The sequence below is a fragment of the Triticum urartu genome, chromosome 1A, assembly GCF_056163025.1.
Source record: "Triticum urartu cultivar PI428250 chromosome 1A, HENAU_Tu73, whole genome shotgun sequence".
Classification (NCBI taxonomy): domain Eukaryota; kingdom Viridiplantae; phylum Streptophyta; class Magnoliopsida; order Poales; family Poaceae; genus Triticum; species Triticum urartu.
The window spans coordinates 327,589,712-327,605,514 of record NC_141873.1 but is presented as its reverse complement, the minus strand read 5'-3'; the positions used below and the strand labels follow the sequence as shown (position 1 = coordinate 327,605,514).

General features: G+C 50.7%; 1 protein-coding gene across 1 annotated transcript; it reads left to right on the top strand.

Moving 5' to 3' along the window:
• Positions 1-6,134: 6,134 nt before the first annotated feature.
• On the top strand, positions 6,135-6,767 carry LOC147991079 (uncharacterized). The gene is given in 1 exon segment (XM_087536215.1): positions 6,135-6,767. A coding segment is annotated over 1 exon segment (633 nt).
• Positions 6,768-15,803: the final 9,036 nt, after the last annotated feature.

Sequence of the window (15,803 nt, the reverse complement as noted above, 5' to 3'; positions counted from 1 at the left end):
TTCTGGAACTCATAAAATTCTCAAATAAATTTCTGGACCTGAGGAATTTATATATTAATCATCTTCAAAAATAATTAACTAAATATCACTCTCCAAATAAAAATGGCATCAATTCTCGTGAGCGCTAAAGTTTCTGTTTTTGACAGCATGATCAACAAGACTTACCCAAAGTCTTCCCAAAGGTTCTACTTGGCACAAACACTAATTAAACAACTAAAACCACATATAAACAGAGGCTAGATGTATTATTTACTACTAAACAGGAACAAAAATCAAGGAACACAAATAAAATTGGGTTGCCTCCCAACAAGCGCTATCATTTAATGCCCCTAGCTAGGCATAATGATTCAATGATGCTCACATAGAGGATAGGAATTGTAATATAAAGAGAGCATCATGAAGAATATGACTAGCACATTTAAGTCTAACATACTTCCTATGCATAGGGATTTTTTGAGCAAACAACTTGTGGGAACAAGAATCAACTTGCATAGGAAGGTAAAACAAGCATAACTTCAAGATTTTAAGCACATAAGGAGGAAATTTGATATTATTGCAATTCCTACAAGCATATATTCCTCCCTCATAATAATTTTCAGTAGCATCATGAATGAATTCAACAATATAACCAGCACCTAAAGCATTCTTTTCATGATCTGCAAGCATAGAAATTTTATTACTCTCCACATAAGCAAAATTCTTCTCATTCGGAATAGTGGGAGTATCATAAGAGACTTGAATACTATAAATTTTTTCCAAATTAAAAGAGTAATGTTCAGAGAAGGGGTAATCATAATCATGGTAAGTTTTATAAATATAATCACTACTTTTTATAGCATATGTATCATCACAATAATTATCATAAGTAGGAGGCATGCTATCATCATTATAAACTTGCATATCAAAAGTTGGGAGACTAAAAATATCATCATTATTAAACATAGCATCCCCAAGCTTGGGACAAACATTAATTGCAGCAAATATATTCTCAAATATGTCATCCTTATCAAACATAGCTTCCCCAAGCTTGGGCCTTTTCATATCATAAGCATAATCACTCTCATCATTAATAGTATGGATAGCACCAATAGTATAGCAAACATTATTATCATATTCTTCCAAGCAAGTACCAAAAAGATTTTCAAGATCATAAGAAGTATCATTATCTTCTCAATCATAATCATCACAACAAGCAATAGGCATAACGAGATCATCATAAAGTGTATCATCTTCATTTTCATGAGGCACAGCAATAATAGGAGCAACTTTATTTGGGAGAGATACCTTTTTACCTCTCTTCATTTTTATTTTATTCCTCTTCACCACATCATGTGGGGGTTCAATCCTCTTTTTGGAGCTCCTTATTAATGAGATTGGTTGAATAAAAGGCTCCTCCTCGTTACCTGATTCAACATAAGAAATAATAGGAGGATATTGGGAAGTCTCTTCCCTTTCATTAGTATTCTCTTCATCCTCTATTTGTTTTCTTTTCTTTATGTAATTGTCAATATAAGGATTTTCAATGCAATTCACCGCACAATACATATAAACCTTCTCTAGATCAATATCAAGGAATTTCTCAAGGTTATATTCTGGAATATGCTTAGTTTGACGTTTCAATTCTTCATAACCCAAAAGCAAACTTATCATTATAATGCGCAAGGGAAATCAAGTCATCACAATTTTTGGACATGATTCGGTCATGAAACAATTTGCATTTGATATTTAAATGGCCATGTTCATTGCAAAGTTCACAAGTACGGTAAAGATATTTTAAATTTTCAGCACTCACATCAAGACTTTCTTGCAACAATTTAGTTTCTAAACACTTATGCCTCTTGCAATATCTATCTTCCCTATTTGGTGTGTACTTGCAAACCCAATCTACTCCACAAAAATTGACATGTTTATAGGAGGTATTTTCATCATAACTAGTGCAATCATCATTAGCATCATGGATATTCAAAGAATTCGTACTAACAACATTGCAATCATGCTCATCATTCAAAGATTTAGTGCCAAACATTTTATGGATTTCTTCTTCTAGCACTTGAGCACAATTATCCTTTCCATCATACTCACGAAAGATATTAAAAAGGTGAAGCGTATGAGACAAACTTAATTCCATTTTTTTGTAATTTTCTTTTATAAACTACACAAGTGATAAAACAAGAAACTAAAAGACTCGGTTGCAAGATCTAAAGATATACCTTCAAGCACTCACCTCCCCAGCAACGGCGCCAGAAAAGAGCTTGATGTCTACTACACAACCTTCTTCTTGTAGACGTTGTTGGGCCTCCAAGTGCAGATGTTTGTAGGACAGTAGCAAATTTCCCTCAAGTGGATGACCTAAGGTTTATCAATCCGTAGGAGGCATAGGATGAAGATGGTCTCTCTTAAGCAACCCTGCAACCAAATAACAAAGAGTCTCTTGTGTCCCGAACACACCCAATACAATGGTAAATTGTATAGGTGCACTAGTTTGGCGAAGAGATGGTGATACAAGTGGTATATGGATAGTAGATATGAGTATTTGTAATCTGAAAATATAAAAACAGCAAGGTAACTAATGATAAAAGTGAGCGTAAACGGTATTGCAATGCGTTGAAACAAGGCCTAGGGTTCATACTTTCACTAGTGTAAGTCCTCTCAACAATACTAACATAATTGGATCATAAAACTATCCCTCAACATGCAAAAAAGAGTCACTCCAAAGTCATTAATAGCGGAGAACGAACGAAGAGATTATGGTAGGGTACGAAACCACCTCAAAGTTATTCTTTCCAATCAATCCGTTGGGCTATTCCTATAAGTGTCACAAACAGCCCTAGAGTTCGTACTAGAATAACACCTTAAGACACAAATCAACCAAAACCCTAATGTCACCTAGATACTCCAATGTCACCTCAAGAATCTGTGGGCATGATTATACGATATGCGTCACACAATCTCAGATTCATCTATTCAACCAACACAAAGGACCTCAAAGAGTGCCCCAAAGTTCTACCGGAGAATCACGACGAAAACGTGTGCCAACCCCTATGCATAGGTTCATGGGAGGAACCCGCAAGTTGATCACCAAAACATACATCAAGTGAATCACGTGATATCCCATTGTCACCACAGATATCCACGGCAAGACATACATCAAGTGTTCTCAAATCTTTAAAGACTCAATCCGATAAGATAACTTCAAAGGGGAAACTCAATTCATTACAAGAGAGTAGAGGGGGGAGAAAACATCATAGGATCCAACTATAATAGCAAAGCTCGCGATACATCAAGATCGTATCACCTCAAGAACACGAGAGAGAGAGAGAGATCAAACACATAGCTATTGGTACATACCCTCAGCCCTGAGGGAGAACTACTCCCTCCTCGTCATGGAGAGCACCGGGATGATGAAGATGGCCACCGGAGAGGGATTGCCCCCTCCGGCAGGGTGCCGGAACGGGTCTAGATTGGTTTTTGGTGGCTACGGAGGCTTCTGGCGGTGGAACTCCCGATCTAATCTCTGTTCTGGAACTTTTAGGGTATGACAATATATATGGGTGCAGGAAGTACATCGGAGGAGCCACGGGGGCCCCACGAGGCAGGGGGTGCGCCCTAGGGGGGTGGGCGCGCCCCCCACCCTCGTGGGCAGCCCGTGTCTCCCCTGACATGCACTCCAAGTTCCCTGGGTTGCTTTCCTTCCAAAAATAACTTCTCCAGTTGATTTCGTTCCGTTTCAACTCCGTTTGATATTCCTGTTCTTCGAAACACTGGAATAGGAATAAAACAGCAAATTTGGGCTGGGCCTCCGGTTAATAGGTTAGTCCCAAAAGTAATATAAAAGTGGATAATAAAGCCCAATATTGCCCAAAACAGTAGATAATATAGCATGGAGCAATCAAAAATTATAGATACGTTGGAGACGTATCAGTCTTGTTCTTGGTCTTGATCAGCCGGCCTCTCATCATTCGGAACAGATCTATATGTCGGATGCAACGGCCGCCATTGTAGGGGCGGGTGGCGACTACCAACCGGACCGGGCAGTGAGCGACGTGGACGACCCCGACTTGGGGGTGGCCGCCTTGGAGGACACCGCGACAGGCGGCGTCTATGAAGCAGGCGGCTCCGAAGAATGCGACATCGAGACCTGGGCTGATGATGATGAAGAAGAAGAAGAGCCGCACCCTGCGCGGGGTGCCGGCAGGGCAGACGCGGGCCCCTCCATCGAGCCGACTGCTCGAGGCGGCACGCGTAAGCGTAAGCAAGGCACCGTCTTGTTCAGCAGCGCGCCGAAGAAGGCCAAGAATTCGACCGCCGCGACTAGGCGGAAAGAGGCCGCAACGAAGGCGGCCAAGTACCAGAAGCTCCCAAAGGTGCCTCCTATGGTGTCGGTGTAAGTATCTTTCCCTTTTTTCTTCTTTCTCGTTGATTCTTTCTGAACTTCCTTTGTTTTAATTTCTTGATTTTAGGGCTCCGCTCTCTCTCGAGAAGTCGGCCGCCGCCTCCATCGTGGGGTCGGCGGAGACTTCCACCACCACCCGGTGAATCGATCCGACCGCCGACCTCCGGGAGGCGACGGAGTGAAACGCGCGGGAGGCACGCGAGGAGCGGGAAGCCGCCCGCCTGGAGAAGGCGGAGGCAGCCAAGGCCGAGGCTGCCGCTTTGAAGAAGCTGGTGGAGGCCGAAGCTGCCACCGCGGCAAAAAAGCTGGCGAGGAAGCCACATGCCATCAGTCGGCGATATTCGTCACCCCCTGAACTCCACGTCGCCGCCACCAGAGTTCGTGGCACCGACTGGGGGAGCTGGCGACGAGCACCCGATCATGGAGAGGGATGGCGGCGATGTCGTCATGACGGACGTAATCGTGCCCCCACCACCACCTTCTGAGGAGGCGCGAGACAAATAGCCGGCCGACCCGCCGGCGCCGCCAGCTGGAGACGAGCTGGTGACAGGCCCAACTCCTGAGGTCGGCACACCCTCGCGCCGCCGATTTCCAAAAGCAGCCTCGGCGCCACGCCCACTGGAGACCGGTGCCGCGAACTCCTCTATCCCGGATGCTGAGGCGACCAAGGCCGCGCCCGCTGAGTGGGTGCGGGGAGGTGGGACGGGCCCTTTGAACAAGGCAATCCTGAACGTCCAGGCCAAGCTCCGCGCCGAAGCCGACGCACTCAAGCACTATAACAATGTGTTCCTGGAGTCGCGAGCAACCATCAGGGTATGCTTCTTGCTTCTTTGTTTTTAATTCTTGCATTGCTTCGTGGGGGCGCGCCAGCGCACCCACTGGGTGTAGTCCCCGAGTTTTGGGTCAGCTAGAGAGCAGGCAGCTTGGAACTTTAATTGGCAAGCTCCGAGTACTAATACTGTCTGATATCTTTGCTACAGGATTATCATAACCTCCATGCAGCCGCCTTCAACTCCAAAGTCCAGGAGTTGGATCAACGGGTCATCAACTTGTCGGAGAGCCGGAGTAAGTCTTTTTCTTTCTCTACGGGGGCGCGCTGGCGCACCCGCGGGCTGTAGTCCCCGAGATTCGGGCCGACTGCTGAGCAGTCGGGCCGGATCTTCCTGGCAACTACATCTCTCTTTGTTGATTGTTGATGTCCTTTCCTTCTTCTACTTTTGCAGAGGCCAATGCCACCCTTCAGCAGCGGCTGGGTGAAGCCAACACCGTGTTGCGTGCCAAAGAGGCGGACTGCAACAAGCTGGCTGAGGAGCGTGACCGGCTGGTCACGCAACTGGCGGAGCAGGCAGAGCTTCTCAAGAAGGCCCAAAAGGAGGCAGAGGACAAGGAGGAAGGTCTCCTTGCTGAGTTCGAGATCGATCGCTCTGCCTGGACCGACAAGGAGGCAATGCTGACAGCCGTCTTTGGCGAGATTGAAGACATGGTCGACGGTGAGCTCCCTTCTTTACTCTTTCTTCAAGCCGCCGGCTTCTGATCAAGTCGACTTCTTGTTTCTGATCTGACTCTTTGCTTTTTTGTCCGAGCATATTTCTTCCCAGGTCACTTTGGTGCTGCCAACCAGGCTATTGAGGCCGATCGCGAAGGACTGAGGGCGGAAGGTGAGGAGATCGCTGCCGACGCCCCCCTCACTCTTCACGAGCAGCTTCTCAGCATCCAGGCTCATCTTCGGCCGACTCATCGGATGTTGCGTCGCCTTCAGCGTGTCGGCGCCCAGGCGATCGCCGCCCTGTGGCCAGACATGCCAGCTCTGCACACACCCAGCCGGACTGTCGACTGGCTAGAGGTGGCGGCCGGCCGCCTTGAGGCGTGGAAGGGCTCCTTGGCCCGGGCCGGAGCACACCAGGCCTTGGAATTCATCAAGGTGTGGTACCCTGGGCTAAATCTAGCCCAGTTGACCACATTTTGATAGAAAGCCCAGGAGGAGCTAGTGGCAGTGGAGGGTGATCTTGTCAAGCGGGCGGCGGCAATCGCCGAGTACACCAACACCAGCATCTTCATCCCGGAGCTGGCCGAGAATGGTGCCGAGGTGCCACCAAAGTGGTTCGGGATGAACCTGGAGGATGGCGAGGACTTGGTCGAGGTGATTGACTCCAGCGATGAGGGAGAAGACGAAGAGGAGGAGGAAGGTGAAGAGGAGGTGCCAGAGGTCGGAGCGGACGGCCAACCTCAACTCGACCGAGCCTCCAGCAACGAACCACTCCCGAGCGAGCCGGCTGCTGCTGAAGGCAATCAAGCGGAGACCGACAAGCCGGCCGCTAAACCAGCCGGCACCACCAACTCCACCATTCCGCCGAACCCGCCTGCTGCTTCCTAGGCTGCCATTTTACCTTCGTTTCTTCCTGCTTATCAGTCTCAACAAACTTTGTTAACTTCGCACAATTCCACCCGCAGGGTGTATTTCAAAACTCTTGTTGGATGTCGGCCAAGGGCCTTTTGATGTGTAAATATTTTTGCCGAGATCTATCTTTCCTTGCTTTCTGCTCCTTGGCTTTTTTCCTTTGCCGCCTTCCCTCGGTTGTCGTCTTGCCAGCCGAACAGCCGCTCTATGGACTGTGGCTAGGTCAAGTACTTAGCCACTTTCGGGGAGGCAAGTACTTCGTCGATTAGAGTTTTCTAGCAAGTTAAGTAGAAGACGGCCGGCCAGCTGCTTGATAGCCGGTCGGTGAGGCGGGAAGCCGGCTTGGACTATGTGTATGCTTTGGATCCCTAGCCATTTTTCATGCAGACACCCTTTCCGCCTTAACTCCCGCCGACCGAACAGTCGCTCTACGAGCTGCGGCTTCTAGCAAGAGGAAGCTTAGGTGCCAACACATTACTTGTTCGGCTGCAGGAAGCATTTCATAGTACAAGGCGGCAAGTCCCCGAGTCGACTGGTCAAACTCGGTGCCAGACGGACTAATGAAATAATACCAATGACAGGCGTAATACTTATCATATAGATAAAAGAGGGCAGTCCCCGAGCTCTTCTCGGGGGACCCGGAGTCTTCGTACTTAATACAAAAGTTGGCGTGGTACATACTGCATCAACTGTAAAACCTTCGAAGGAGGTTCGCATTCCATGGTCGCTCCGTCTCCTTGTCGGAGTCATCTCTTTTGCATGCTCGAGGCTTCTGAGTGTCGATGAGGTAGTAGGAGTCGTTGCCCAACACCTTGTTGATGATGAAGGGCCCTTCCCAAGGTGCCGAGAGCTTGTGCTGGTCGGCTGTTCGTTGGATCAGCCGGAGCACAAGGTCTCCTTCTTGGAAGGATTTTGGCTTGACCTTTTGGTTGTAGTATCGGCGCAGGCTCTGCTGGTAGATGGTGGACCGGCTGAGTGCCAACAGCCAGCCCTCTTCCAGCAGATCGATGTCGTCTTGTCGTGCTTCTTCTGCCTCCTCTTTGGTGTACATGGTGACTCGAGGGGAGTCGAATTCTATGTCCGTTGGGATGACGGCTTCGACACCGTAGACAAGGAAGAAAGGCGTAAAGCTGGTTGGCTTGTTTAGAGTCGAGCGCAGGCTCCAGAGGATGGTCGGCAGCTCGTCGAGCCAACAGCCGGCCGACCGCTCCAGAGGCTCGACCAGTCGTGGCTTGATGCCAGATAAAATGAGGCCGTTTGCCCGCTCCACCTAGGCGTTTGACTGCGGATGGGCAACGGACGCTAGGTCCAGTCAGATGCCCTGCGTCGCGCAGAAACGGGCCAAGGCGCCTTTGGCAAAGTTTGTGCCATTGTCGGTGATGATGCTGTGTGGTATGCCATACTGGATGGTGATGTCGGAGATGAAAGCCACAGCAGTCAGACCATTCAACTTCTTAATTGGCTTTACTTCTATCCACTTGGTGAACTTGTCCACTGCGACAAGTAGATGAGTCACGCCGTCGCGTGCCGTCTTGAATGGTCCCACCATGTCCAGGCCCCAGACGACAAAGGGCCAGGCAATGGGAATAGTCTTGAGTGCAGAAGTCGGCTGATGTGGCTTTGAACGAAACTTCTGGCACCCTTTGCATTTTTGGACCAAGTCCTTGGCGTCTTCTAGAGCAGTCGGCCAGAAAAAACCGTGACGGAAAGCTCTGGCCACGAGTGCTCTTGAAGTTGTGTGGTGACCACACTCACCTTGATGGATATCTTTGAGGATTGCTTGGCCTTGCTCTGGCTCTACACAGTGTTGATAGACAGCAGTGACATTGCGCCTTACAAGCTCTCTGTTGACTATGGTGTACGCTGCTGCCCGGCGTTGCACTTGCCGGGCCGAGATCTCATCGGTCGGCAGCTCTCTATTCACCAGAAAGTTGAGGATGGGCTGGGCCTATGAAGGTGCCGCAATTTCTTCGGCTGCTAGGACTGCTACCTGCACGAGGGCGGTTGGGCCGGGAGGCGGCGGGTTGGAGTCAGTTGCCGCTTGCTGAATCGATGAAGTCCCTGGGCCGACTGCTGCAGTCCCCGGGTCGCCTGCCGAATTCCCCGTGCCGGCTGCTGGGGTCTTCAAGTCGGATCCGACTGCTTCAAGAGGAGCCGGCACAAAGATGGAATCTGACTCTGGCGATGCCCTGACAGACGGCTTGAGGAGGCGTTGCAGGGCGACGCCGGCTGGTATTGCTTGCCGGGTGGAGCCGATTCATGCCAAGGCGTCAGCTTGCTCATTGTCACTTCTTGGCACATGGAGGAATTCGCACCCTTCAAAGTATCCGCTGAGTTGCTGGACGAGGAATTGTTAGCTTGCCATGTTTGCATCCTTGGCGTCCCAGTCGCTAGACGACTGCTGGACCACCAGGTCAGAATCTCCAGGATTCGGCGATTGCCGAGTTCCTTGGCAAGCCGGATCCCGTGAATGAGTGCTTCGTATTCAGCAACGTTGTTGGAGGCGGCAAAGTGAATTTGCAGCACATATCTGAGCTTGTCGCCTTTGGGAGAGGTGAGGACGATGCCGGCTCCCAAACCGGTGAGCATCTTGGAACCATCAAAGTGCATTCGCCAATGAGTGGAATCTGGCGTTGGCGGCAGGTACTTGGTCTCGGCCCAGTCGACGAGGAAGTCGGCCAGTGCTTGTGACTTGATGGTGGTGCGAGGCTGGTAGTAGATGGTGTAGGGGGCCAAATCTATGGCCCATTTGGCCACTCGGCCTGAGGCATCTCGGCTTCCAATGATCTCGGCAAGTGGAGTTGTGCAGACCACAGTGATTGGGTGCTCTTGGAAGTATGGCTTCAGCTTCTTGGCCGCAAAGTGCATGCCATAGCACATCTTCTGGTAGTGGGGTAGTTTTGCTTGGAGGCGGATAGTACTTCACTCAGGTAATACACCGGCCTCTGGACTGGTAGAGCTTTGCCTTCTTCCTTGCGCTCCACCACTATGACTGTGCTGACCACCGGGCTGGTGGCGGTGATGTAGAGGAGCATGGGCTCCTTAGGAGTCGGGGCCGCCAGGACAGGCGGAGTGGTCAACATCTTCTTGAGCTGGAGAAAAACTTCATCCGCCTTGTCGTTCCACTCGAAAAAAGTGGTCTTCTTCATGAGCTGGTACAGGGGAAGAGCCTTCTCACCCAGCCGACTGATGAAACGGCTGATGGATGCCAAGCAACCGGTAAATTTTTGCACGTCCAGCAGTCGGGTGGGCACCTCCATCCTCTCGATGGCCTTGATCTTCATAGGGTTGCACTCTATGCCGCGCTCTGAGACCAGAAAACCAAGAAGCTGGCCGGCTGGCACTCCAAAGACGCATTTCTCCGAGTTGAGCTTGATCTGAAATCGGAGCAAGTTCTCAAAGGTCTCCTTGAGGTCTTCTAGTAGCGTTCCTCGCTTCTCCGTCTTCGCCACCACATTGTCCAGATAGACGTGGGCGTTTCTGCCGAGTTGCTTGAGGAGACACTTCTGCATGCAACGCTGAAATGTGGCGCCGGCGTTTCTCAAGCCGAACATCATGGTCAAGTAACAGAAGGCTCCGAATGGCGTGATCAAGGCGGTCTTCAGCCTGTCGACCGGGTTCAACTTGATCTGGTGATACCCTGAGTATGCATCCAAAAAGCTCAACAGCTCGCATCCGGCTGTGGAGTCAATCACTTGGTCGATTCGTGGCAGAGCAAATGGGTCTTTGGGGCATGCTTTGTTGAGGCTGGTATAATCAATACAAATGCACCACTGCTTGTTTTTCTTCAGCACTAGGACGGGGTTGGCTAACCACTCTGGAAAGAATACTTCCATGATGAAGCCGGCTGCTAGAAGTCGGGCTATCTCTTCTCCAACAACTCTTCTCTTCTCCTCCGACAGGCGGAGCAAGGGCTTCCTAACTGGCTTGGAAAACAGTCCAGGAACTATGCCATGGAAAACAGTCCAGCTGGGCTGAAGATGTCTCTGTTTGATTCCCAACTTTTCCATGGTATCTTTGTACAGAATGTTGATGCTGCTGCCGCCATCTATCAAAACTCGGGAGAAGCGAGTAGCTCGCCTCTCTGTGGCAAACGTAGCATCCAACACCAGAGCATAAGAGCCGGGATTGGGCATCACCTCCGGGTGGTCGGCTCTGCTCCAGCTGATGGGCTTCTCAGACCAATGCATGAACTCGGGGGTCTCTATTGCTACTGCATTTACTTCTTGTTGCTGCCACCGTCTGTTGCGCCTATTGTCGGCCACGCTGGTGAACACGACATAAACTCGATGCTCCTCAGGATAATCATCTTGTATGGTGCCAACTAGTCGAGCCGCCGGTTGCTGAAGAGGAGGAGGAGGAGGAGGCGGGCCCGCGGGCGGAGGAGGCTGGAGTTCGTCACCCTTGGTGATCCTGATGAGTCAGTGGCACTTCTGAGTGGTGTGATTGGACGGCTTCGCACCGCTGTGGAACTTGCAGGGTGCATCGAGAGTCTACTCGTACGAGAAGGCGGGCAGCTAGTTGGGCTTGCCGCCCTTCTCGCGTTTGGGAGGAGGCTGCCCTTTCTGGCTGCTGATCTTCGACTGTTGCCACCTACCGGCTCATGGGAGCCGGCTGCATGGCCTTGCGCTTGTTGTCGTTTGGTTGTTGTCGCCGACTGGTGTCACCAGCCGGGGTCCGAGGAGCTTGAGGGGCCACCTTGCCTGACGCATTAACTTGGATCTCTGCCTTCATGGAGGAGTCGGCCGTGGCGTACTTCTCTGCTATGATCAGCAGTTCGTCAAGGGTCACCGACTCGTCGCAAAGAAGCTTATGCTTGAGGAGGGTGCCCTCTCGGCACCCGACAGTGAAGTACTCGATGGCCTGCACCTTGTGCACGACCTCGCAAGAGTTGCGCAGCTCGGCCCAGCGTGTGAGGTAGTCGCGAGTCGACTCGTCGGGGCCTTGGACGCACAAGGAGAGTTGGCGAGGCTTGGGCGGCCGCTTGTACGTGCTGGTGAAGTTGCGAATGAATGCTTCAGTGAAATCAACCCAGCTGTTGATGCTGCGGGGCTTCAGGCTGTTCAGCCAGGTCCGGGTTGTGCCTTGGAGCATGAGCGGAACGTACTTCACGGCAACGCGCTTTTGCCGTTGGCGATGCTGACGGCTGTGGAGTAGTCGACCAGCCAGTCCTCCGACTTCACGGAGCCGGTGTACTTGGGTGTATCTCTCAGGAGAGTGAACCCTTTGGGGAATGGCTCATCTCGAATGCGGGGGCCAAAACAAGGCGGACCCAGCTCATCTTCTTCTTCTAGCGCCAGGGACCTATTGAGGCGATCAATCTGATGGCGGGCATCATTTTCTCCGATTCCTTCTCGGCGGCCAAGGCGGTCGCCGAGTGATGGGTGATCAACAGGCGGCGGGGAAATATGCCTCTCCCTGCGGGGAGGGGGAGGCGGACAGTCGTCTCGCCGCCGCACTGCTCTCGGGCGGCCGTCTTGGTCGCGCTCGATGGTGATGTGAGTCCGACTCCGGCTAGCAGCCGGCTCCTTGTCTCTTCTATCGCGGACACCACCAGTCGGCATCCGGGATGTCGCGCCTTGATCTCGGCGAGGAGGCGGGTCGTCGTTTCGTCAGTTGGGCGCTTCAGTGTGGCACCCGACATCTTGCTGCTCAGCAGCCGCGTCGAGGAGCTGCTGGACTCGCTCTGTCATGTGGTGACGCTCGTCGCCCTCGAGCTTGTCTAGCTCATCCGCTGCCGCTTGGGCAGCTCGTATGTTCTCTGCAGGCGTGGCGTATACGGGGCGATCTGTCCCAAACATGCTGGCGATGGTCGCGCCACGCTGCCGGACCAAGCTAATGCAGCTAGGCACACCAGGAGCCGGCGTGCCGCCGACAGCACGGTCCATCTCCCACTGGTAGGCCTCCGAAAGGCGTCTCATGCTGGCTAGCCGGTTGGCGCTCTCGACGAGCTGGACGCGGCGTGCCTCCAGTGTCTCAGCGTCGGCGTCTTCCGGGATAGGCGCAGCCAGGTCTTGCATCGCCGCCTGCAACGGATCCTGGCCTCCTCCGCCAGAGTGCTCACCGTGGCCGATGACGAGCACCTCCGTGACGGTGCTGCCGCTGCTGTCCATGCGAGGAAGTGGCTCATCATAGACCACCACGTTGGAGGGGAACGCGTCAAGCGACGCCGTGTCGGAGTCGACCAACATCGGGTCGGTGGAGCCAATCGACTCCAAGTCAGCAGCAGGCTCGCTGGCGACGTGGAGCTGATCGAGGAGGCTCACGAGGCGGCCCTCGGGGCCATCGGTGCCCGCATCAGACGCGGGCTCATCGGAGAGGCAAATCTTGCCAACAAGATCGGCAAGGCAGCTCGCCGTGCAGGCAACCTCCACGACGTGCAGCGCGTCGGCGCAGACGCCGTCTGGCTTGCCGGGCTGGCTGCGCTCGCCAGGAAGGAACAGGGTTTCCGTCCAGAACAGGTCTCCGGGAGATGGTGCACCTTGCCCCATGGTGGGCGCCAAATATCGGGGGTTGGGTGCGACATATGCCAATGGATGGCTTATCATGGTGCGAGCGAGTAGAACGTTGCCGATGCCTGGAAGCGGGATAAGGCGTAGACACGAACGCCGGCGCACTTTATCCAGGTTCGGGGCTCTGCTAGGAGATAACACCCCTAGTCCTGCTCTGCGGGGTCTCCGCATGATCACTAAGGCACTAGGGAGTACAATGGTGCTCCTCGAGCTGTATGCTAGGGGTAGAAGAAGGCAAGGCCTGCTCTCCTCTCCCCCTAGGTGTGAGTCTAATTCTAACTGTAGGATCGAAAGTATGTCTAGAGGGGGAGTGATTAGACTACTTGACAAAATAAAAATCTAGCCTTTTCCCAATTTTAGTTCTTGGCAGATTTTAGCTATGTTAGCACAAGTCAAGCAATCTCCACACAATTCAAGCAAGCATGCAAAAGAGTATGTGAGCAGCGGAAAGTAAAGCATGCAACTTGCAAGAATGTAAAGGGAAGGGTTTGGAGGATTCAAACGCAATTGGAGACACAGATGTTTTTGTCGTGGTTCCGATAGGTGGTGCTATCGTACATCCACGTTGATGGATACTTCAACCCACGAAGGGTAACGGTTGCGCGAGTCCACGGAGGGCTCCACCCACGAAGGGTCCACGAAGAAGCAACCTTGTCTATTCCATCACGGCCGGCGCCCACGAAGGACTTGCCTCACTAGCGGTAGATCTTCACGAAGTAGGCGATCTCCTTGCCCTTACAAACTCCTTGGTTCAACTCCACAATCTTGTCGGAGGCTCCCAAGTGACACCTAGCCAATCTAGGAGACATCAATCTCCAAGAAGTAACAAATGGTGTGTTGATGATGAACTCATTGCTCTTGTGCTTCAAATGATAGTCTCCCCAACACTCAACTCTCTCTCATAGGATTTGGATTTGGTGGAAAGAAGATTTGAGTGGAAAGCAACTTGGGAAAGGCTAGAGATCAAGATTCATATGGTTGGAATGGAATATCTTGACCTCAACACAAGTGTAGGTGGTTCTCTCTCAGAAAATGTGTATTGGAAGTGTAGGTATGTTCTGATGGCTCTCTCCACGAATGAAGAGTGGGTGAAGGGGTATATATAGCCTCCACACAAAATCTAACCATTACACACAATTTGCCAAACTCGGTGGGACCGAATGGTTAAACTCGGTCGGACCGATTCAGCAAACCTAGTGACCGTTAGGATTTTCGGTGGGACTGAGATGCAACTCGGTAGGACCGATATGGTTAGGGTTAGGGCATAACGTAATCTCGGTGTGACCGATTACAAAAACTCGGTGGGACCGATTTTGGTAATAAGCTAACCAGAGAGTTGGTCAGGTAAACTCGGTGGGACCGATTCGCTCATCTCGGTGAGACCGAAATGTTACAAAAGGGAAATAAAGAGTTTACATTGCAATCTCGGTGGGACCAATCGCTCATCTCGGTAAGACCGAAACGTTACAAAGGGAAACAGAGAGATTACAATCCCATCTCGGTGAGACCGAGATCCCTATCGGTGAGACCGGTTTGCCTAGGGTTTGTGGCAGTGGCTATGACATTTGATAATCAGTGGCGTCGGATAGAAAGAATCGGTGGGGCCGAGTTTGACTTTTGGTTTAGGTCATATGTGGATGTGGGAAGGTAGTTGAGGATTTTGGAGCATATCACTAAGCATTTTGAGCAAGCAAGCCATTAAGCAACACCTCATCCCTCCTTGATAGTATTGGCTTTTCCTATAGACTCAATGTGATCTTGGATCACTAAAATATAAAATGTAGAGTCTTGAGCTTCAAGCTTGAGCCAAAAAATTTATCCTTAGAATTTTGAGGGATCCACTTTCCTCATCCATGCCATGCCATTCATTGAGATTTTCCTGAAATATTAATCTTGGAATAATGTTAGCTCAATGAGCTATATGTTGTTAGGAATTACCAAAACCACCCAGGGATAGTTGCACTTTCAATCTCCCCCTTTTTGGTAATTGATGACAACATATAGATCAAAGCTTCGACAAATGATAATAAGAGTGAAAGATATTGTCGCTTTGAGAAGTATGTGAAAAGCAAGAGCTCCCCCTAAATTTGTGCATATCTTAAGATTTGCTTTGGACTGCAAATGCACCATGAGTTAGGATCATGAGTTACTCTTCCATGTCACATACATCTTGGTGGAGCGCTCAAAATAATAAAGATTGAATACATGCACTCATCACCAAGCAAAGTGAATGATCATATATGGATAAGTAAGATAATATCATCTAACAAGCATAAGTGTAGCTTATGATCAACCACATGATCATCAATGTCTCACAGATAATAGCATAGTATCTCAAGCAATCAAAAGACAAACAAAGTTCAACCACCAAAGCAAGAGAGAATAAAAAGCAACGCTCTCTCTCGAAGCCTATGATCTATACATGTTTCTCCCCCTTTGGCAACAAGTTACCAAAAAGTTCATAGAAAATGCAAAGCACTAAAGCATCTCTCAAGCTTGG